The 23,986-nt window shown below is 59.0% G+C and overlaps 2 protein-coding genes across 2 annotated transcripts in view; both read left to right on the top strand.

Annotated features, from left to right (window-relative positions):
* The window catches only part of LOC119109283 (collagen alpha-1(I) chain), a gene marked incomplete at its 5' end in the record, with an annotated part of 52,006 nt that extends 39,586 nt beyond the window's left edge, over positions 1-12,420 (top strand). The window contains 3 exon segments of the mRNA XM_037232878.1: positions 6,914-7,062; positions 9,947-10,067; positions 12,416-12,420. Coding sequence (XP_037088773.1) covers positions 6,914-7,062; positions 9,947-10,067; positions 12,416-12,420 — 275 coding nt within the window.
* Positions 12,345-22,622, top strand: LOC119110508 (collagen alpha-2(IV) chain-like). The gene is given in 15 exon segments (XM_037234366.1): positions 12,345-12,532; positions 12,961-13,192; positions 13,663-13,892; positions 14,301-14,684; positions 15,077-15,443; positions 15,969-16,352; positions 16,355-16,528; positions 16,745-17,361; positions 17,591-17,762; positions 18,097-18,709; positions 19,033-19,405; positions 19,803-20,004; positions 20,419-20,590; positions 21,359-21,473; positions 21,718-22,622. Coding segments are annotated over 15 exon segments (4,398 nt in total). The 5' UTR covers positions 12,345-12,427; the 3' UTR covers positions 21,976-22,622.
* The last annotated feature ends 1,364 nt before the right edge of the window (positions 22,623-23,986 follow it).

The raw sequence follows: 23,986 nt of genomic DNA, 5'->3' as shown, positions 1-23,986 counted from the left end.
TGTCAGCATGCTTGCTCAAGGACGCATCTGTCAACGTATGCAGGAACATCGGTACAGGTGAACGTTTTGGGAACGGGCGAGTGGCCCGTCCTGACGTCACGTCATTGGTTGGATTTGAGTTTGGATACAGGGTGTGATGTCACACATCTTCGGAACGCGGTTGACTCGTACCTTCCGGAGGGGCTCCAACACACCTCACCTAGCGCCAACGTGTGCCGAAGTACCGCGTTGTGGAGTGCCGTGCCATGTGTGTCGTGTGCCTGCGGCTATTCTCAGGCCTCGAGCAGTATGAAAAACGGTCGCTCCGGCCGCCAATGTACCGCCTTCGCATACCGCTGCGCCTCCGGCAACCGATCTCGACACTTGCTTCAAAGTGAGTGCGCCGGTCACGCTGCCTGCCGTGACCCCGCTGACCTCTGACCGATTCTTGCGCCCTCAGGGCGCCCCTGGCTCCCAGGGACCGGCTGGCGTCAAAGGCCAGCAGGGCTTCCCCGGCATGGAGGGCCTGCCCGGACCGAAGGGCCTGAAGGGCGACGGCGGTCCGCAGGGGCCCAGAGGCCTGGTCGGAGACCGGGTGAGAGACAGCGGGAGAGCGCGCGGGGTCGGCTTCTTTGGACTTTAAGGTCTGGTTTAACTTCCGATTAAGAGAGTCGCAGGAGTGCAAGCCATGCGCTGAGGAATGGAACTAGTGGCTTTTAGTATGCTTTCACCATTTCATCCATCCATTTGATGCCGGAGCATGTTTAGTTGTACCTTATACACGGGCAGGATGCCCAGTTCATGCACGCATCCATGTTTAGCACCGCAGTGTAAGACGTGCCGGGCCTCGCCAGGCCCTGGCTGGACCTTCCCTCAGAGAGCGGTACAACGCCCGTTGAGGTCCGGCCTGTCGTCGGCAATCGCTTGAGTCCGGGCAGCGGGGCGGTAACCGCACCTGACCTACCCGCAGGGCAAGATGGGCATGCCGGGCTTCCCCGGCATCAACGGTATCCCGGGCCTGCCGGGTCCCGCCGGACCGCGCGGGTTCCCCGGACTGGACGGCTGCAACGGCACTGACGTGAGCACCCAGCCCGCGCCGCCCGGCCCACTCGTGTCAGCCGCTCGGCCTCCACGGCATGCGGTTGTTGCCGCAGCCTTTTCCTCAGCATGGGCCCTTTGGCAGCCCGATGCCTTCATCAGCTGCGTACCACTTTCACAGCGTAGAGGCGTGTCATAGCATTATAACGCAGTGACCTGAAGCCCATACTGCACAAGCGTTCGTTTTATTTTTACCTTTGTTCTGCATTAGCTCTAGTTGAAAACCTCCACCGTTGTGACGTCTATTTTGTGTTCCAAAGCCTAAGGTTTCTTCTCGTCGCATTCACCTTATAGTTAACAAGGTTTGGATATTCCTTATAGCTTAAAAGTCTGAACAAACACGATGTTCAGTGAATACTCGAAAAACTGTTTTATTAGCGCATGCAGTCATACTTGAACGTTCCCAAAACCAATACCGGTCCTGGTGTGTATGCCGCACCTGTATACAGCTCCATTTGACCAACATGTGGAACTATGCGCAAGCAATCTGCGACATAAGTGCGCTTGTTTCTGCCGCTCAAGAGGACGCCCTTGTATGCACGCACTGCTGATCAGTTATGATGAGTAGCAATTGTCAAAAGCAGCCCTCAAACAATCTTGTCGATTTTGCACATGGGGCCGAAAAAGTTTTTTTTGTGCACCTCTACATTCGCATTTCGTGCCTTGGCCTCTCAGCCCCTAGCAGAGATGTCCGCCGAGCGTCCCCCCTGCCCTGTTCACATCTCTGGGCCGAGTGCCCGTCAGAGCTGTGGCCGAGCGGTCAGCACGGCTCCAGCGACCCCCTCCGACTCTGAGCTCTGTTTGGCAGGGATCTCCCGGCGCACCCGGCACCGCCGGCCCGATCGGCCCGCCCGGCTTCCCTGGTATACCGGGCACCAAAGGTGAGCCGCGTCCCCTAGCCGGTCACAGAGCACCGGATCACCGAACCACATCCGACGTCGGCGCCGACGAGGTGCGGGCCTCGGTCACCGAGCCGGGGTCGATGCGTGACTCTATGTGCTACCTGGGGACCATTCGGATGCCCAGCACTGGACCGTGGAAGGGCTTTGATGAGCTTTGGTCTCTTTAGCAGCGACTTAGCGCGCTGGCAACTTTGTAATTTATCACTTTCTCCGCTGGACGGGTTATGGAATGCAATGCGGTTAATCAGAAGGGAATGTGACAGCTTGCTGCGCAGCCGAGCTAATAACATATTATGGTAGCTAACAAAATTAGGTCGTTTCCTCAGCCTCGGCGTGAATCGGAACTCTTCACGCTCACGCTTCGAGTGTGTACGTGTCTGTCATACTTTCGCCACGATCAGTGTTAATGTGTCTGTGATACTTTTGCTATGATCATTGTTTATGTGTATGTCATGCTGCCGCCACGACCAGTGTTTATGTGTCTGTCATGCTTTCGCCACGATCAGTGTTGATGTGTCCGTCATACTGTCGTCACGATCAGAGTTTATGTGTCTGTCATACCTTCGCCACGATCAGTGTTAATGTGTCTGTCATACTGTCGCCACGATCAGTGTTTATGTGTCTGTCATACTGTCGCCACGATCAGAGTTTATATGTCTGTCATACCTTCGCCACGATCAGTGTTAATGTGTCTGTCATACTGTCACCACGATCAGAGTTTATGTGTCTGTCATACTGTCGCCACGATCAGAGTTAATGTGTCTGTCATACTGTCGCTATGATCAGAGTCCGGTTCACACTGTCGGTCCAAGTCTTGACGCCAGCGGAATATCACATTCGAGGAACAGCCCACCCTACTACCGGGGATCAACTTCGTACGGATATTCTAGGCCCGCGAGCCGCCACCATTTCCACGAGCACAGCTGAGCTGACGTGATGAGGGCAGGCTGATGCCACCGAACCATCGCTTTGCACGGTCTCTGGCCACCTGACAACGGTGCTGTGTCCCGGCGCACAGCCTAACACCCGCACCACCGCCATGAACAGCGGTGCTGTGTCTGAACCCACGCGACGGGGGTGCTATTTCTGTACACCCCTCGCAAAGAGTCGGAGCTGAGGTGCTCTTCTTGTGAGGACGGAAAAAACGCTCGCTGACCATCAGCCTCCGTCAGCAAGTCAGGTGGCTGTTAAAACAAGCTCCGAACGATGTACGCATTATGAAGTAAAGCAATGCTTACGACGAAATTGGCTGTTCATGCTCAGAATTTCTGGTGGTTGGTGATGTTACGCGAAAGAAACAAGTGCCGTATACCAATCCATGTCGCCCACCGGCTTGTCTTCAGCGGCCCGTCGTGCACATGCGAGTCCTGCATATCTGCAGTTTATTGACCTAACTCATCGCACGTCTGGAGTCGGACATCTTCCGCCCTGCTGCAGCATAAACAACCCACAAGCTCCCTACTGAGCCCAGTCGGACGGGCGGCGTTCAGATTTACCGGGCCCGATAAACACGCGCACCTGTATCGGACGGCCGCCCATTGTGCGTGGTCGCTGGCGACGCCGCGCGAGCCTCGAGCCACGCACGCGGCGCGAAGAAGCGGCCACTTTCGGAGGTTTGTTTGAGGTTCACGCAAATGATGTCGTAAACTGTCGGAAGTTCGCAAAGCTAGGGTGTTGATTCTGAACTAGACCGGCTTGTTAACATTTGACCTAGTGAAAGCATACGTGGAAAGGTTTCTCACGTAATGAAAACTGTGATCACTTTGACTTTACCACTCGATGAAGCATAGCCTGCGCTGGCCGCAAGACCTTACCAGCAGGACATCCAAAAAGCTGCGAAATGCCGGGAGGCAAATCAAACTTTTGAGCGAGGCCAAGTGCCTTGTGATGCCATAAATGCCCCCGCCCCCCCCAAAAAAAAAATGTCATACGCATGCCTCACATCCGACAAGGGACGGAACATTTCAGCCACTGGAACTTTAAAACATTCAATTTCTTATTGCATTGTTGCCCGCCAGAAGAAGCCTACAGCCATGCGCCAACGAGAGCTTTTCACCCCCATTCAAATCCGAAGGACACAAATATCGACCTTCTGCTTTGATTCTCTCCGTAACGTTGCGAACTAGAACGCCGTCATAACGAAAGTATTACTAAATGGGCTTGCCTTCCAGCTTGCCTTCTAGCTTGCCTTCCGTCCAGGCCTTTTCTACGGCCAAAACTGTCGGTAAAATTTCTGCGGTGTGAAGAGAAAACTCCAGACATAAAAACATTGAATATATATATATATATATATATATATATATATATATATATATATATATATATATATATATCAGAGGAACTGGTTTACCATGGCATGGTTAAGTTGGACGTCTTTGCCGTCCAGTCATATTGCGACCTCAAAGTATCCACTTCAGGCAGCTGGATTTGGTTTAGACATTTCTCGTTATGAAATTGATCCACGCGTGATGTTATGTTCATTGTACATACTTACAATGGACATAACATCATTATCATTATCAATATCACGCATCCGCCGCACGTTGACGTTTAAGACGGGATAATAAAGGGTCGTCTCGGAGAAAATAACCCGTTTATATTCCACAATAACCCCCGGGCCGGTTGATAACTTCCTATCGCTACGCTGACGACACACCATCAACTGACATTCGCACATTCGTCTGACGTCCTAACCCTGCGCGCACCACCCATCTCTCCCGCCTGCGATCTCTATATCGGCCACTGGAGCAACACATGCGTCACGCTCTGGGCGTGCGCGCGGCCGCCCCGGCGCCGCCGCCGGCCGCGCCTCTGGACCGATCCGTGCCGGGCCCGCGGCTGGCAGCTCGGTCGGAGTGACACGGCCGCCTGGCGACCTCGGAGTGTGACCTTGGAGTGTGACCTGGCGTGCCTGAGGGCCGGGCCAGAGAGCGAGGTCGCGACCCTCCCCGCTCCAGGCGGCGGTAAACACGCGAGTCGCGCCAAGACGCTGAGTCAGAATTGGTCTCGGACAGGAGTTGGACGGACGGCTGCTGCGTCAAAACCTGTGAGGGACGCCGGGTGCGATGCTGGCGGAGTGGCAGCGATAGCTTTGATCACAGCCCACCCAGCGCCTCTGAGCTCAGGACTGTTGAAATCCTACATCCGTCCCTAGACCGCCCTCTGCCAAATTATCGTGAGGCAGCAAGTGGGATCACACGCGGAAGATTTATTTACGCAGGCCTGTAGGCAATAGGCAAGCTCTAGATCCGGCCCGATTTTGTCTGATTCAAGTTATTTTTGCCATCACACCGGAGGCAAGCGGATGAGTTCGTGCAGTCGTGGTCTGGCCGGACGCGACCGGTTATTCAGTCTCGCGATGCACCCAAAGTCCAAGCCACCCCCGAACGTCACTTCATCCTCGACGTCCTGTCACCACCTGCACGCGCTCGCAGCCGGTGTTGAGAACGGGATCGCGCCGAGCCCAGCTCTGCCCGGTAGCCGGGGGAGGCGGGCCGCGCCGCCGCCAGCCGGTGGCCGCCGGCTCCTCAGACGCCGCCGTAAATATTTGGCCGCCGGCGACACCGGAACCGGCGCGCTGTTTACGCCAGCGGCAAACAATCACGCCGATCGGCCGTCGGCGGCGGCAGCGACGGCGGCGGAGCAATCCCGACGGCATCGACGGCGGCGGCGGCGGCGGAGTGGTCCCGACGACATCGACAGTGGCGGCGGCAGCGGCGGACCGATCCCGACGGCATCGACGACGGCGGCGGCGGCGGCAGCGGACCGATCCCGACGGCATCGACGGCATCGACGGCGGCGGCGGCGGCGGCGGAGCGGTCCCGACGGCATCGACGGCGGCGGTGGCGGCGGCGGAATGCCTGGCGCGCGCTGATGGGGCGGCGGTGGCAGCGGAGGCGGAGGCGGCCGCGTCACCGCCGGCAGCGTAGTTGGCCGCCTCGCCTGGGGCGAACGAAGCGAGTCATGGTTAGAAAGGCCGGCCGGGAGATTCGCAGTTTCGGGCGTCGTGCGGGTGTCTTGTTGAACTTGCGCCCATTTGTTGGGACCTGCAAGTGGGCGCGTGGCGGTTGAGATGAAATTGTAACCGACCTGCTTTGGGGCTTATCACACGCAGCTGAAGTTATAATCACAACACTGAAACCTTAACATCAATATTGATCTGCCTCGCTTAACACCAATTTGGTGTTGCAGAATATTACGCCCATCTGTATCCATGCGCTGTCAAGCGCAAATGTTTTGCGACGTGCATTTTTTATCGCCCACCCTGCCCTCAAATCTTGATGCGCCGTCGCGTTGAGTCTTGATCTATTTGTCGTGGAATTGTCGTAAATTTGACCTCGTCACCCCTTCTGTACAGCGCGTTCTTGCATGGGGCAGCGTACGTTCTACCAGCATTTCTGCCTTTTATCTGCTTACTTGCGTTACTTGTATGAAATAGCTTCTCGCGCCTCGACATCGGTGCAGACTCATGCCCACTATTCAAATCACCGCTGACAAAGAAATTAATATTTTATGTGCGTGTTTGCCAGATTTGTTGACATTTGTTTTACCAGGTACTGCTATTTCTTCTGTTTATTGGCATACAGGGCTACAGTCTCTGCCCACCGCTGCATCTTTCCCGCAGCTCTGCCCCTGTCTCTACCCAGCGTACTCGCCGGCTGACGGTTGTCTTCGGTCGCCATGTCAGAAGGGCGAGGGCGCCCTGCCGCTGCCCCTGCCCCTCTGCCCGGCGTACTCGCCGGCTGACGGTTGTCCTCCGTCGCCAGGTCAGAAGGGCGAGGGCGCCCTGCCGCTGCCCCTGCCCCTCTGCCCGGCGTACTCGCCGACTGACGGTTGTCCTCCGTCGCCAGGTCAGAAGGGCGAGGGCGCCCTGCCGCTGCCCCTGCCCCTCTGCCCGGCGTACTCGCCGACTGACGGCTGTCCTCCGTCGCCAGGTCAGAAGGGCGAGGGCGCCCTGCCGCTGCCCTTCAGCCGCGGCCAGAAGGGCGAGCCCGGCCGGGACGGCACGCGAGGCGTACCTGGCCAGCCGGGTCCCATCGGCCCGTTCGGCGACAAGGGCGAGGTTGGCCCGCGCGGACCCGCGGTAAGCACAGTGACCTGGGCCCGACCCGACCCGACCCGACCCGACCCGACCCGTGCGCTCGGGAGACGTCGGCGGAGCTAGGAACAGTGTGTCGCTGCGGACGTGGCTGGAGTCGGCGGTGTAAGGACTCGATGTGTGCCAGGGATATGCGAGAATAAGGTAAAGCGACTCGTTTAAAATGTATGCCAGGTCTGACGTGCATACTTTGCCCATCCTGCACCGCAGATACAGTCACAGTCAATCAAGTTCAGTCATAGAGTTCAACGAGTTCAGGGCAATGATTTCAACAGTATCGGGTTCAGTCACAGGACAATGGTTTTATATGAAATAGGGCGCAAATGTGATGAAAAAACAAATATGATGTCCACAAATTTCATAAGCTACCAATTAGTAATCTTTAGTTGTGGTGTGCTTCGTTCTTTCCGACTAGTTACCCACTATTGCGACCCTCACTCACATTGCAATTGCTCGTAAACAAAGTGCTCGTAACAAACGCCATTTCCGGCCGGGACATTCCAAAGAACAAGAACGTTAAATAGCTGCGTTCAATGTAAATCCCACTCAAGGCCTGTGCCATTACTGCTGACGGCCTGTTAAACGACGCCTAGAGTCAGCCCCCCCCCCCCCGCCCCCCCCCCCCCCCCAACCGCAGCTAGTGCAAAATGGTTAAGGGAGGCTGCAAACCATGGCTCCTGAAGAACAAGGAACGACCAGGACAACATTCGTGGGTTGTTCGCGTCCGCCCCCGCCAGCCACATCACGTCATCCGTCCAACGGCCTCCCGGCGTGCGGTCCACACATTACAGACGCTCCATCGCGCTGCCCTCAGGCTCCCGGCTGTCGTCCGTCTCCGGACGAGCGTCTGTTTATCCCGGCCGCAACACTTGTGCAACGCCGCCTACCCAAATACACAGCGGTCCGGCGGCGCCGCCCCCGCCCGCATGTGGGCCGCAGCGGCCGGAGGGCCACGCCCGCCGCCCCCTCCGCCCCCTTCCTCCCCCGCCAGCTCTCTGACGTCAGCCACGGCGGATCTCTGCGGCGCCGCCAGGCCGGGGACGTGCCGGAGACGCGCCGGGACGTGCTGGGGCGTGCTGGGACGTGGCGGGGACGTGGCGGGGACGTGCCGGGGCGTGGCAGGGACGCGGCAGATGCAGGCCCAGATTCATGGTGTGGATGCGAGGGAACGCTGCAAAAGTGTTAGGTGAACGATGATTGGAGCCATTTTGGTCGGTCAAACGTGTAACTGGTGCACCGGTACTTTGTCGGGTGGTACACGAATCTTGCGTGAAATGGGCAAGGGGCTGTCCCGGCACATTTTGTTTCAGTACCTCTTTACGTACCACACTAATTGACCCTGCTCCACGTGCGTCTGAAGGCAGTTCACTGCTGCCGCTCCGTTCGCACCCAATAGGGATCGGTTGCAACCGCCAGGGTCGGAGGAGAAACCCGATCCCGTGGCTACCGTCCGTGGCTTGCGACCTTACAGCGGTGCGAGGTGGAGAGTTCTGAGGCGCCACGCTCGTGTGCTGTGCAAGTCGACAGCGCGTCACTGGAGAGGGGCTGGGAGTAGGCGCGCAACGCGACAAGGCAGTGGAGGATATTCCCCATCTGTTCTCCCTAGTACCGTCATCACCACCCGTCGCATGAGTTTCGGCTCTCCTCTCTCCCAGAGCTCTCTGTGACGTTGCCGTTTCCGAATGCTTCCATGTGTTTAATGTCTGCTGTCGGACCGCGCGTCAATGGCGCCAGTGCGCGGTTTATGTTGTTCGGCCCGCTCTGCACGGACGTTGTCTTGTCACCCACGCTGCACGCTCTGTTTTCCTGCCTGTTTTCCATCCGTCTCCACCACCTCAGGATTTGTCCTGATCGTCGGTCTCGTCGTATTGCCCGCCAGCAAACGGTGTCGCCCCCCCCCCCCCCCACGCCCATCAAACTGTGCCTTCATCTCCAACCTGCCTTCGGCACCGCCGTCCAGCCGACCGGCCGGCGCGATGACGCCGCCCCGTGACCCGCCTCGGGGCCTGCTGTAGGGTCGGCCCGGACGGCCCGGCCAGCAGGGCCAGAAGGGCGAGGAGAGCGTCTGCATAATAGGGCCGCCGGGTGAGCCGGGCGCGCCGGGTCCGCCGGCTGCGGCCGCTGCGGCGTGCCCTGCGTGGGGCCGGACTGCACAGGGATCCCTAGTCGCGAACCGAACGTGACCGTCTACTACCCCTGGTCAGAAGGTGAGGGCGGATGGCGGGCGCAGGCGCAGCGGGTCAGCCACTAACCCGGCCCCAGAGGGCCGGCTGGAGGCGGCGCCGCTCACGGGCAGCTGTGTGGAGACTACTCGGAAACAGCGGGGTTTACTAACGGTGCTGCGTGGAGCCTCGGCAACAGCAGGGTCCACTAATGGCAGCTGCGTGGAGCCTCGACGGCAGCGGAGTTCACTAATGGCAGCTGCGTGGAGCCTCGGCAACAGCAGGGTTCACTAATGGCGCCTGTGTGGAGCCTCGACGGCAGCAGGGTTCACTAATGGCGCCTGCGTGGAGCCTCGGCAACAGCGGGGTTCACTAATGGCCGCTGCGTGGAGCCTCGGGAGCAGCGGGGTTCACTAACCAGCAGCAGGCTTGGTCGTGGCGTGGAGGCACGGCGGCAGCAGCGGCAGCAGCAGCAGGATCCGCTGGCAGCTGCTGCGGTGGCGGTGTGAGACGCGGCAGCAGCAGAAACAGCGGGGTTTACTAACCGGTTGCGCCGTGGCCCAGCGGAGTGGCGGCTAACTCGCCACTCCGCGTCCGGAGCCGGCCTCGCAGCCTGCGGGGCCCGTCAACCGGGGCCGCCTAACCGGGGCCTCTAACGGGGCCGCTGCGGGCGCCACTAACCGCCGCTGCCCGCTCTGTGTGGCCAGGGCGTGCCAGGCCGGTCCGGCCTGCAGGGCCTGAAGGGTGAGATGGGCATCGGCATCATAGGCTCGCGCGGCCAGAAGGGCGAGCGCGGCCCCGCCCGGGCCGGCGCGGCCCGGGCCCAACGTGCTGCCGCTCGACCGCAAACTGCACCACGCAGGTGGTGCGCGGCCCGATCGGTCTGCCGGGGGCCCCAGGTGAGGACGGCGCCCGGCCGCCGCTGCATGGCCGGCAGTGGCGCGCACTGCCACCTGTTGAGCGACGTCGTCAACTCGACACCACCCGTGACGCGAAGGCCGTGGACTTGCCTAGATTAAGCGGCGGTCGGTGTCGCGGTGATGTGTTCTGTAGCTTGGTATTGGCTTGCAGCTGCTTTATGCCACTTTGCCTTGTATTGCCCCGTAGCTCCAAGACATTTCCCGTAGCTCCAAGACAGTTTTCGTACATGTCTCGCACCTGTTATGCCTGACTACATTGCTGTGGTAGTATGTTGTTAATGTTTGTATGTGGCATGTCCTACATAGTCTTACCCACATGCATATAAACCTGCGCAACGCCGCGTACCGTGTGATCTTTCACCTCAAGTTTTGTGTCTATTTTCGCCCTATTGCATCAACGCGTGCACCCCGGCTTGTAGACGTATGTCTCGCTTTGATTCCGTCCGAATGGTGGCAATTATATAAAACGTGAAAATTGTAAGCACCTCAGCATGCTAATTCCAGCGAGGCCCCTGGATGCTGCTGGTGAGAGGAACGCTATCATTTGAGATCATGTCTCGGCTTCTTAAATGGAATATTTTCCGGGTAAAAGCAGCGAAATTCGCCGGTTCCCCTTACTTTTTCTTAGCATTATGCTTATGCTGAAGAATCAAGCGCGCGGTAAAGTTGGCTAGAAATAATGGGGTCTTCAGCCAACGGAACTGCGCAGGCAGGCGTAAATGGTGCGCAAATCGACGGTAAACGTGTGTCTTGCGTTTATGCGTTTGCGTAAATGGCGCGTCTCGCGCTCGTGAGGGGTTGGTATGGCGATGTCGGGATTTCGCTGCCTTTCCATGGCGTGGGATCTCCGGGTATCCCGGCGTCGTAGGTTGTAACATTGCAGGCACCTAGCTTGCAGCTTTTCCTTGCCCGGTTGTAACTTAGTGCCATGATCCGGCAGTGCCTCTTTCTATTTGCTATTTCAGGTTCGAAAAAGGAACGAACGATCGTTGAACGTGCTGTAACACCATTAAACAACGGGTGTTACACCACTAAACAACTCGTTCTCCACGTGATGCTAGCTTGAGTGTATTCTTAGAGCATGTAGAATCATATTTGAGTGACGGCCAGGAATCTTTTCTAGTACAAAATTATGCGGTGGACACAGAGCGCGATGTGATGTCTACCATGTCCTGGCAGAACTTAACTACTTCCGTCTACTTCTGGAAGACATTGTCCCAAAGTTGACCAAATAAACTGTTCTCATCTCCGGCGAGGAATCACGCGGCCTCCAGTGCGTCGTGTTTACATGAGCGTTTGTGCGTTGCTTGCTTTCACCAGAGCTTCTACTAAACTCTTAGCCAAATTGCTTGCGCACGCACTAACTTCTGCATTTGTTTCATGTTCAACAGGTCTCTCTGAATGGAGGTAAGACATGCTTTTATGCTTCACTTCATGCCGGTACTAAATATAATAGATCAGCGTGTTGCAAACATTTCCAAGACCGAGTTATAAAGTGTATAATGTTAGTGAATGAAGCATTACCCTATGGCTGCAGCGCTCTTATTTTACCGAAGTAATTGGCATACAGAATCAATGAATCATTGTGCAAATTACTCGTAGCTTACCACTCTGTTTTATCGTACCTTGTGATGCCTACAATTTCTTATGGACTTGTTTGGCATCTGTCGTTGAATACAGCTAGGTGAACGACTGCATTGGATGGGGTAAATAAGCAAAAAATATGTGTTTTTCATTGCGTACATCTATTTTTACACACAAAAACAGATATTCATATATATATATATATATATATATATATATATATATATGTTGTAGTACGGTATGTCTCGTGCCTGACTTCTCCTCCATATGTGGTCCGTCCGACAATGTCAACCCATTATCTATCAGCGATCCATGATGTGAATGTAACTGTTTAGCGCTCACCTCCTCATGACCAGCGACCTCTGACCCAAGCAACCCCCGAGTGACCTCACGCGTCCGACACACGCGTGCCTTCTGACCCGTGATCCGCTGCGACCACTCCTATTCGTGTCATGTCTGTGACCTTTGACCTGTGGCCTGGCCGTGTCCTCTGACCTGCTCAAGGCACCTCAGACCTCTAGCTTTTGCATGTCCTTGACCACTGCTATTTTCGTAATTCAAGACCTCTAGTCCGTAGCGACTGAACCGTGGCCTGGGATCCGTGATCTCTGACGCTTGACGTGTGGCCTTTGCCGTATGATCTTTGACCTCTGACCTGTGACCCGGCCGCAGGGTGAGCCGGGTATGGCTGGCCCCGCCGGTCCCAGCGGCCGGGACGGCTTGCCCGGTCCCCAAGGCCAGCTCGGCATGGAGGGAGAGAAGGGACTGCCCGGCCCGCCCGGACCCAGGGTAAGTGCGTTTCGTGCGACAAACTGCCTGTCAGAAACGGAACTATCTGTGCGTGGCGGTACCTGCGTCGCCTGGTTGACGTATGCAGCGCCGTCCTTAGCTGCTTTGTTGGTGTAGAATGAGAACTTGCGATGAGCGTAAGAGGCATTCCTTTGAGATGTAGGTTGTGAGGTTTGGATCTACGAGGCGCTTTGCAGCTTCTCGGAGTACGCCCATGGATTATCTTCCATGCATGCATCTTTAAAGAAATATGTTAAATCTGCGATTCATAGATCCTGCTTCCGCATATCGCACAATTTGCCCCGTCTGAAGCATTCTCCTAAATTACGACCACCAGCAAGGTAACGGAAGTGAGCAGCTTTACGATCAATACACCGGGTCTGGAGAAGGCCATCAGAAGGTGTAGCTCTACGCGCCTGGGTCCGCAGGGCAAGGAGGGCCTGCCGGGTCCGCCGGGACCGAACGGATTCAAGGGCGACCAGGGCATACCGGGTCTGGACGGCCTGGAGGGCCGGTCTGGCGCCAAGGGCGAGCCGGGCCCGGACGGCCGGGACGGCGAGAAGGGTCTGACGGGTCCGCGCGGCGCGCCCGGCGGCGGCCCCGGTGGGCCGCAGGGCGAGAAGGGCGACCGCGGCTTCTCCGGCCAGCCCGGCGCCAGAGGTGAGGGGGGCAGCGGGAGACCGGTACTGCTCCGGCTCTCCGGCGCCGGCGGGGTGCTCCATGTGAGGGGAGGGGCTCGAACCCCTTATGTGTCGGAGCTTAACCATGTCGCCTATGAACGCTGCGTATAAATAGTCGTCTTAGAATCATGATGTCGCTTCCCCACCAGCTTGCCCACCTGTGCTCAACTGCATCGATAAATCACGGTAGCGCTGGGCAAGGCGCGCGCGTCACAGGATGTTCACGGCCGCTCTGACCTTGGTCCGAAGGAATGACAAGAGTGAAGAGACAGGAAACAGGGCAGACAAAGAACTGGATCCGGAGATAGTAAACCCAACCAGCTTAGAGATGACGGGCGATAGCGATGCCGTCTGAGGAGCAGACTGGCAAACATGTGTGAAGCTGAGCTTCAGCCCTGTCCCGTGCTCGCCGCTGATTGCGTGACAAGCGTGGTGGCGTCTCGGCCTCAGGCGAGGACGGCTTCCCGGGCCGGACGGGCGAGCGGGGTCCGATCGGTCCCGCCGGCGGCGTCGGTCTGCCCGGCCTGCCCGGACCTGAGGGCCTGCCCGGTCAGAAGGGCGACAAGGGTGTGGCCGGCCGTGACGGCTTGGAGGGGCCTCAGGGACCGCCCGGCCTGCCCGGTCAGCGCGGTCCACCCGGGCGACCCGGACAGGCTGGCATCAAGGGCGTCTCCATAATGGTGGGTGAAGCTAGCCGACGTGTTGACGGGTATGCGCAAATATCGGTATGGGTGTAGGGATGAGTATGTAAATGTTGCCTACGTTTAGCGATGCCTTCTGGTCTATTGTTCGGCGCCTTGCTGCTACCGTTCTTGTCTTCTGCTTGGCTATTCTTGTGACGAGTGTTGTCCTGGTCTTCACGTGCTTTCTTTGTGCAAGTTTTCTGACCCTTTTTAGCTTCTATTTACTTATTTATCTTCTATCTTTTATCTCTTTTCTCTGCTACTTAAGACCAACTCCTGTGCTCTTGGTGACGATTTCCAGTGCCGTTCAGCCTGTTCCGTGCCGCCTGCCGCTGTCTACTGACGCGCGTGTGACGTGTTTCGCGCGCCGCCTGTGTGACGCCGCGTCGTGCCGCGCCGCCGCAGGGCACCCCCGGTCTGGACGGCGTGCCGGGCCGCGACGGCCAGCCGGGCCAGAAGGGAGAGCGCGGCTACACCGGTTCGCCGGGCGCGCCGGGCAACACCACGGACGGCATCCCTGGCGAGACGGGCGCGCCGGGCCGGCCAGGCGAGCCGGGGCGTGACGGCCAGCCGGGTCGCGCCGGCTTCCCTGGCCTGCCCGGCCTCAAGGGCGACTCGGGGGGCCAGTGCGACCAGTGCCTGCAGTGCCCGGTCGGCGAGAAGGGCGAGGCGGGGCTGGACGGCCTGCCCGGCCCGGCCGGACTGCGCGGGCCCGAGGGTCCGCCCGGCTTCCCTGGCTTGGCCGGCGAGGACGGGCTGCCCGGTGCCACTGGCAACCCCGGCAAGGAGGTGAGAGGCTGCTGCCGGCGTGCGCCGAGTGCCAGGCTTCCAGACAGAGTACTAGACCTCTTCGTAGGGGGAGGGGAATTGATGGAATGGGCAGCTACAGGTGAGGAAATATAGGTGCGGGGTAATGCACAATGTAATAGTCTAATGTAACGCAAGGTAAGAGCGTGTTGAAAAACGCAAGTTCGCTCAGTCATTGATTTATTCACTTGTATGGCTGCTCGACCCAATCAGTAAAGACAGGCAAGGAGAATGTACTGATACCCCGACCCGTGTACAGTGAATGTCATGTGTCGCTTACAAGTTGATCAACGTCATCAGCTAACGTATTAAAAGCAAAAAACACGACCTCGTGCCTGCCATTGCCTCCGCCGACCGCCTTCCCTTTCATCCAGGGTGAGGCTGGCCTGCCGGGCCAGCCCGGCCTCCCCGGCGAGAAAGGACGCGACGCGTTCGTGCCGGGCAGCCTGGTGACGGGAGCGAAGGGCGACAAGGGCGACTTCGGCCTGCCGGGCCTGCCGGGCCTGAGCGGACCGGCCGGCGAGCCAGGCCTCAGCGGCAGGCCCGGCCAGCCTGGCCTGCCCGGCGCCAAGGGCGACAAGGGCTCGCGCGGCTTCCCGGGCGAGCGCGGCAGGGACGGCCGGCCCGGCATCGACGGACTCGACGGGCTGGCCATCAAGGGCGAGCCCGGCCGGCCGGGCGAGTCGGGCCTGCGCGGCGGCAAGGGCGCCTCCGGCACCAAGGGCGCCAAGGGAGAGCCCGGTGAGCGCGACAGACGGGGAGACATCGCCGGGGGTGCGCTCAGTGTCGGCGGCCATGCTTGACGCCGACATAGGCGGGGGTCTACGACCCCTGCAGCTTCGTCACAGTATGTCACAAGCTTTAACACTTTGGTTGGCTATTACGTGAGATGAAAAACACCAGGCAGTCCTACGTGGTTAATTCGCTGTGCAAGTTATCATGTTGCATAATTGTCACTGCGGCCGCAATGCCCTGTATCTGCTTCAAACATAACCAGCGGGCCCTTGTATCCCTTCTTGTGGCTTATTCTGAACTCAGATCAAAGGCGCCATCCGCGGTCCATTGATAAACAGTGTTTCGGGATCATGTTTGCTTTAATGTTTATTTGGTGTTTGTTGTATTGTGTGATGTTATTTATGAACTTTTTTAGCAAACTTCCATGTCTCTGACATTGAAAAATATGATCGCCACCGACCGCCATTGGACCGTCTCGCCATGTCTCTTGTCCATGGCACAGTAACCCCCCAACGCCACCCGACTCCCCAGGACGTCTGGACGGGGCGCTGCCCCTGATCAAGGGCGCGGCGGGACAGAAGGGCGACCGGGGCCCGGACGGTCTGCCGGGTCTGCCGGGCGAACGCGGCGACAAGGGTCAGCTGGGCCTGCCGGGCCGCGATGGCGAGATGGGTCCGGTGGGCCCGCCGGGCCCCACCGGGCCACGCGGCCTGCCCGGTCCCCGCGGCGACAAGGGCGACCTGGGCAGGGTCGGCCTCCCCGGCGAGCGCGGTCAGGACGGCCTGCCCGGTCGGGTCGGCCAGAACGGCGCCGTTGGCGAGAAGGGTGACGCCGGTCTGCCCATGCCCGGCCCGCCCGGCCTGCCCGGCCTGCCCGGCCTCAAGGGTGACTTCGGTCCGCCTGGCCTACTCGGACAGCAGGCTTCCCAGGCGAGCCGGGCCAGCCCGGATTCCCCGGCCTCAAAGGCGAGTCCGGCATACCTGGTTTGGACGGATCGCCCGGCCGAGACGGCGAAAAGGGCAGCCCCGGCCTGCCGGGGCCGGACGGACCTCAGGGCGTCGCTGGTGCACCGGGAATCGACGGAATCAAGGGTGAGCGCTCTCGCTTGAAGGCAACACTGCTAGATGGCCCCTAGTGGCTTCATTTATCATGTCAGTGGCACGTCTGCACCTTCTTGTGCTGTTTGTGTTTGCGTAACTATTCTGTCCAGTCCGGCGTTACTTCCCAGCGTGATTCGGTGGCCGAGTTTGCCTGGTGACTTATGTGTGCCCTGTCGGCTGCTGACGCTGACCCACCCGCGCCCCCAGGGGAGCCCGGCCTGCCGGGAGACGACGGTCGCCCTGGCCTGCCCGGCTTCCCGGGACCGAAGGGCCAGGCCGGTCTGCCGGGCTTGCCGGGCATGAAGGGCGTGCTGGGCCGCGACGGCCAGGACGGCGGCCCCGGCCTGCCCGGCCAGGACGGCCTGCCCGGGCTGCCCGGGCAGAAGGGCGATGCCGGCCTGCCCGGGCCCGTGGGACCGTCCGGCCAGCCGGGCCTGCCTGGCATGGACGGCCTGCCCGGCACCAAAGGCGAGGCGGGTCGCCCCGGCCTGCCCGGCCAGCCCGGCCAGCGAGGCTTCCCTGGCGAAAAGGGAGACCTCGGCCGGCCCGGCTTCTCCGGCGAGAAGGGCAACGCGGGCAGCGCCTCGGAGAAGGGCGAAGCCGGGCAGCCAGGCTTGCCCGGCGCGCGCGGCCCACCCGGTCTTGACGGCCTGCCCGGCGCACCCGGTCGCGAGGGACAGAAGGGAGACACCGGCTTCGGCGCGCCGGGCCTGCCCGGACTGAAGGGAGACCGCGGTCCAGACGGCCTGCCCGCCCAAGACGGCCTGCCCGGGCAGAAGGGAGAATCCGGCCTGCCTGGATTCCCCGGAATGAAGGGAGAAAGGGTGCGTATCTTGCTTGTTAACGTCAACCCGACATCAAAATAATTGTCAGAGACAAGCACCGTTTCTCAGGCTGCTTTTTGCTTCGTTAAATACAGTAAAAACTGGAGACGATGTGACATGCCCAAGCTTTTTTACCATGCATAGCAAGACTGTTGTCATCGATGAATGCCATTCTGTGACAAACACGGTGTCCGCGTCCTGACACTGCTTTTGCGTTGGGCCGCCTCAGGCGTTCCCGGGCCCGCCCGGCGTACCGGGCAGGCCCGGCCTCGACGGCCGGCCAGGCCAAAAGGGTGACAGTGGCCCGGTGGGTCTGCCCGGTCGGCCTGGTGCTGAGGGAGAGAAGGGCAACCCGGGCTTCCCCGGCCTCGACGGCGAAAAGGGCGAAGAAGGACCGGAAGGTGGGTTGAACCCTCCCAGATAGGAGCGCGCTTGTTTGCGATATGCCTTGTAGCATCTGGTTATTTGCGTAACCAAAAATGCGCTTCATGCATCGAACGAGTGCAATGTACTGCACAGTCGGTGCGTTGGCGAGGTTGTTTAATAACACTTACATATGCGTTGCATCCGTGCTGTTTGTGTGAAGGTGTTCGCTCCAGGTTTAAGAGTCGCAGTGCTCCGAATAAAACGAACGAATGCCGCACCGTTCTCAACCGCGGTGACGTGCACTTGGGTGTGGAGCAGTGTACGCTGGTTTGCACCCTGTCCGCTGACATTTAACTCGCGTCGCTGCAGGTCCCGTCGGTCTGCCAGGCGTGCCGGGTCTGTCCGGCCAGAAGGGCGACGCCGGCCTGCCTGGTCGGCCGGGCGTGCCCGGTGCCAAGGGCGACCGAGGCCTCGAGGGTCGCGAGGGCGAGACGGGCCAGCCGGGCTTCCCAGGCCCGCCTGGTGCTGAGGGCCCCGACGGCGACAAGGGTGACCGCGGCTTCGCGGGCCAGCAGGGCCTGCCCGGCCTGGACGGCCTGCCCGGCCAAAAGGGTGACCAGGGACCGGTCGGTCCCGAAGGCGTGCCCGGGGTCGGCATCCCTGGCGAGAAGGGCTTGCCCGGTATGCCCGGGAAGAACGGCCGGCCGGGCGCGCCGGGCGTCCCGGGCGACAAGGGCGACAAGGGCTTCGTGGGCCTGCCGGGCCTGCGCGGCCAACCGGGCCCGCTCGGCCCAGTCGGACCGCAGGGCGAGAAGGGTGACAGTGGCCTGCCGGGCGTGTCCGGCCTGGACGGCGAGGACGGCCGGCCCGGCCAAGTTGGCTTCCGCGGCCCGGCCGGCCTCCCCGGTCTCAAGGGAGACCGTGGCCTGCCTGGTGTTCCGGGAACCCCCGGAGAGAAGGGTGATCAGGGACTGCCAGGTGAGTTACGCCGAAAAAACCTGCAGCACAGTTAGGCGTGCCTTTCAATTGATCTGTGCACGAAGGCTTCTCAACACATACAGTGCTAGCGATTTTGTCATGTCTTCTCCTTTTTGTGCGTATTTGTTCATGGATCTACGCCTCGTTTTTCTTACTAGCTGCATTGAGATTACCCTTTCATGTCGCACATACCTTTGCAAAGGGTGAAAGATCGAACGTATCGGAAATGCAGTTAGTGCAGTTCTTCATCACAACACCTAAAACACGTACACCTTGCCGACCCCGTCCTTCTTCACTCGCCATTTCTCGGCAGGCGCCAACGGCCAGGACGGCTTGGCCTGGCTTCCCGGGCGAGAAGGGCGAGCGGGGCCTGGACGGTGCGTCCGGTCGGCCGGGCTTGCAGGGCGAGCGCGGCCTGGACGGCCAGCCCGGCCTGCCCGGCCCCGTCGGCCCCGCCGGACTGCGCGGCGAGAAGGGCGAGGCGGCCCGCAGTGGCCAGCCCGGCGAGAAGGGCGATCAGGGCCTGCGGGGCCTGCCCGGCCGCGACGGCCCGCCCGGCCTGCCCGGTCAGGACGGACCGGCCGGCCTGCCCGGCCAGAAGGGTGACCTGGGCCTGCCCGGCCAGGACGGCCTGCCCGGACTGCCCGGCGCTGACGGGCCCAAGGGAGAGCCCGGTCTAGACGGGCTGACAGGCTACCCGGTGGGTGGACAAACTGGCGCGTGGTGCTGTATAGCAATGGAAGCTCGACGATGTGTGCTATTTTGATCGTGCTAGCAAATAAGTGGCAGCCGTTGTTTCAATGTATTTTTGTGCTGCATTGTTCTTGGACGCTTTTTGTCCCCTGGTATCTGCGTTGCAATTAATCAAACAATTGCAGGTGATTGCACATGATCGCCGACCTGTCAGCAGACACAGCCGTGAATGCAGGCTAACAATTCCGTGCCTGTAACACCTCTGCGCTGCCACCCGTAAACACGAGCGCATCCCTGCTGGAAGAAGTGCGCCCCATTTCTTCCATTCCGCCCGAAATTATGGTCGCTATCACCAGCCGCACGCTGCACAACTCCACCAACCGGCGCCCGCCGCTGTGCCGCAGGGCAGCCAGGGCGCGCCCGGCGAGAAGGGTGACCCGGGCCTGGAGTGCTCGGCCTCCCCGGACTACTTGACCGGCATTCTGCTGGTGCGTCACAGCCAGACTTCCAGCGTGCCGCGCTGCGAGCCCGGCCACATCCGACTCTGGGACGGCTACTCGCTGCTCTACATCGAAGGCAACGAGAAGGCACACCACCAGGACCTCGGTAGGCGGCGGGATGGATGAGGGCGGCGGCTCCGACCCAGGTGGTGGGAGGGCAGCCGCGGGCTCCCTCTGGCGCCGGAGTGCTTGGAGAGTGCTGGCGTGGGGCGGGCGAGGAAGCTTGAACGGGTCTGAAGCCCTGGCGTGTAAACTTTGGCAGGAGAAATAGACCGAGTGACAAAAAAGGAGAACTGGCGATGATAGCTTCAAGCGGCTACGAACAAAAAAGTGTCTAGACGGGCAAAAACTGCTTTGAGTAAATATACACGCAGACGCGGGCGCCAGGAAGTACGACATATTTTCCCTGATGACCTGATGATCACAGACGCTTCACCGGAGTCCAAATTTGAGTTCACGAATCGCCCGAGACGTGTCCTGTGCCTCCTGTTTTGTTCACACCTCCTGCCCATGTTCGCAGGCTTCGCCGGTTCCTGTGTGAAACGCTTCAGTACCATGCCGTTCATGTTCTGCGATATGAACAACGTCTGTAACTACGCCAGCCGCAACGACAAGTCCTACTGGCTGTCTACCAACGCGCCCATCCCGATGATGCCTGTGTCCAACACTGCCATTCGCGAGTACATCTCCAGGTCAGTGACCTCTCAGGGTCGGTCACGCCGCGTGCAGCTGACCGTGAAATCAACGAGGGGTGCTCTTCATTACTGCTGTTTGGACATGCATTTTGTGCATGCAGCAGCATTTGGATAAGCTCTGCATAAGCTCTGCATAGCCGTTGGACAATTTCCGCTTGTCCCGTTTTATTTCTAGGGCCGGCTTGGTCTCATGGGGTATTTTATATTTGACGTCATGAGAAATGTACGGCTAGCTAGCGTATGCCCGCCGTAATGTGTGATGGTGTGTGTCGCCCAGGAAATCTCTGCATTGACTCCGAGGCGTATTGGCGGTGTGTCTAACCTGTTGTGTCAGTACGCCTGACCTGCGGCGGCTCTGTTTCAGATGCGTGGTGTGCGAGGCGTGTCGGCAGTGAGTCTGACCTGTCGTGTCAGTACGCCTGACCTGCGGCGGCTCTGTTTCAGATGCGTGGTGTGCGAGGCGTGTCGGCAGTGAGTCTGACCTGTCGTGTCAGTACGCCTGACCTTGCGGCGGCTCTGTTTCAGATGCGTGGTGTGCGAGGCGTGTCGGCAGTGAGTCTGACCTGTTGTGTCAGTATGCCTGACTTGCGGCGGCTCTGTTTCAGATGCGTGGTGTGCGAGGCGTGTCGGCAGTGAGTCTGACCTGTTGTGTCAGTATGCCTGACTTGCGGCGGCTCTGTTTCAGATGCGTGGTGTGCGAGGCGTGTCGGCAGTGAGTCTGACCTGTTGTGTCAGTATGCCTGACCTGCGGCGGCTCTGTTTCAGATGTGTGGTGTGCGAAGCGCCCTCTAACGTCATGGCCGTACACAGCCAGTCTCTGAACATTCCCGAGTGCCCGCAAGGCTGGGACGGTATATGGATTGGATACTCGTTCGCCATGGTGAGCGCCGGCCATGGATATCTAGAATCTGTACCCTTTATGGATATTTGCAGCTGCCTCTTAGCTTGAGCACAACGGTTTGATGCATTCAGTACTGAATCGATTTTTCCGATTTTTATCGCGCTGTTGATAACTTTTCCTCAAGTGTATGTGCTTACTGCCGTGCGCCGCGAGCGTCTCGACCTACGCCCTGGGCGCCGACACATCATGACACGCCCTGACACGTCGTGACCGCGCCCGGCAGCACACGGCGGCCGGCGCCGAGGGCGGCGGCCAGTCGCTCTCCTCGCCCGGCTCCTGCCTGGAGGACTTCCGTGCCACGCCCTTCATCGAGTGCAGCGGCGCGCGCGGCTCTTGCCACTACTTCGCCAACAAGTTCTCCTTCTGGCTGGCTACCATCGACGACGACGAGCAGTTTGGCCGGCCGCGCAGCGCCACGCTCAAGGCGGGCAACCTGCGCTCGCGCGTGTCGCGCTGCCAGGTGTGCATCCGCGGCGCCTGAGCGGCCGCTGTGATAGCGCGCGCGCGCGGCCGCCGGCCCGGGTCGGACCGTACAAACCCGCAGCCGCCTGCGGCGCCCGGTTCTCGTTCGTCCCCTCCGCCGCGGCTCTAGTCACTCCGAGACGCTGCCAACACTGCCAGTCGCCGACCGCGCTCAGCAATCCGGAGCGGCCGGTCAGGAACGCTCTCACGGTGACCTCCCCTCCCCCTCTTTCTCGTACCGCCAACACTGCCGCCGCCTTGCGGTGCGAAATGTAAGCGCTTGACTAACGTGCTGTAGGTTTAGCGTGCGGACGGGCCGGCGGGTGGTGCCGTTTGTGTTCGTGTGAGGAGGTCACACTCGGTCGGGCCCTGGTCCTCCGACTGTGACGCACGTGCTGAGCGGCCGCGGCCCTCGCGCGTGCCGGCCGCCTCGTGCACGTGCTGGTGCGCAGCGCCCGGGAGTGGCGCGGGCGGTGGGGTGCGGCGGCCCCGCCCGGCCAAAACATTGTAGCACGAGCTTATCTATGCGACGCCGTCAGATGGGGCGCTGCGGATGGATTGCTAGGTGTCGGCATTCAGCTTCTAACTGGCCGATGATGTACCAACTGCCAGTTGCCAGAGTATTTTGACGTGCTTCAGTTTCGATCAGTAAACGATCAACCCTCACCGAGCGTTTTTCTATGAGAGGGACAGCTCAACGGGTTGGCCAATTATTTACGCATATGAGGGCGGACGTCCGGTGCGAATGTTTGGTGCTATCAGATGTCCTATGTGCGTGCAATGTCAATATAGTCACACTGACAAAAGTGGAAATGTTTCCCGTAATTATTATGCGGCCTTGCTCTAATTGCCAAAAACGCGCCTAGAACAGCAGAAATGGTGCGGATGTAATGTGATTTCACATCCATTCGTACTCGAGTTTGCTATTTTCTAGCCCGCCCTGTACATGCAATTTTTTTAAAGACGGGATCCAGCTATGCGAAGAAAGGCTCTGTGGTCAGCTGAAATCACAACCATCAGATCTGTCTGAGCTAGCGTAACCTTTCTTCTCCTTAATTGGCCTCGGCTCCAGGAATCTGCATACTACCCAGTTCTACAGGCATTGCAAAGTAGCAAACTAATTGAAAACGGTCATATTTGCTTGATCGTAAATGTTTCACCGACATAAACACATCCCACATGCATAAACGCGCCCGTCGTTACGAGCTTGGGGAATCGAATAAATGCAGTCTAGACATCACCATATCAATAGCACAATGAAAAACGACGCGCGGACTGCTCTCAAGCACGTATTCGTGTACCACAGTACGAGAGAAAGCCCTAAGATCACGTCACGTACATGCCCGCAGACGCTATCGAAAGCGAATACATCATCGAGAGTACGTGCGCTGATTACAGACCAAAGGATTTCTGGAAGGTCTCGAGGCCTTTAGCTCTCCGGAAACTGCAAACAAGCGATCATATGAATCGCAAACTTATGATATACGCGATCAGATGCCAGGAGTAAAAGCAAGCAAACCAACATGAGCATCGAAAATAAGTACTTCGTAGTGTCCGCAATGTTCCCACAAGTGTACATTCCGCATTTTACCTGAATTCCTGATACTGCGATAACCCACAAGGCCCGCAATTGTTTTTGCTTTGAAAAATTGTTCCAGTACCAGTCAATGGCATTGCCTCAATTAAGTTCAGCCACAAGGCCCGCAATTGTTTTCGCTTTGAAAAATCGTTCCATTACCAGTCAATGGCATTGCCTCAGTAAAGTCAAGCGAAATAGCCTATGTCCGTAATGAATTCAGTTGGATTAAAGCTACTTTTCGACGCTCTGAGCTTAGTTGTGCCAGAACGTCATTTTACCGAATCACATTTGAACCATGTAATTGATCAGTGAGACTCCTTTTGTGTAATGGGAAAAGAAATGTGACGACAGACATGATTTAGAAGCATTTATCATGTATAATTTGCTATCATGCAGACAATAGCAACGTAAGGGAGTGGAGCCCAAGTGGATTCTGGGCAAACTGAGATTT

Source organism: Pollicipes pollicipes, unplaced genomic scaffold (genome assembly GCF_011947565.3).
Source record: "Pollicipes pollicipes isolate AB1234 unplaced genomic scaffold, Ppol_2.1 Scaffold_7231;HRSCAF=8579_pilon_pilon_pilon, whole genome shotgun sequence".
In the NCBI taxonomy this organism is placed as follows: Eukaryota; Metazoa; Arthropoda; class Thecostraca; order Pollicipedomorpha; family Pollicipedidae; genus Pollicipes; species Pollicipes pollicipes.
The sequence above is the reverse complement of the archived record's forward strand: the minus strand, read 5'-3'. Positions and strand labels throughout refer to the sequence as shown.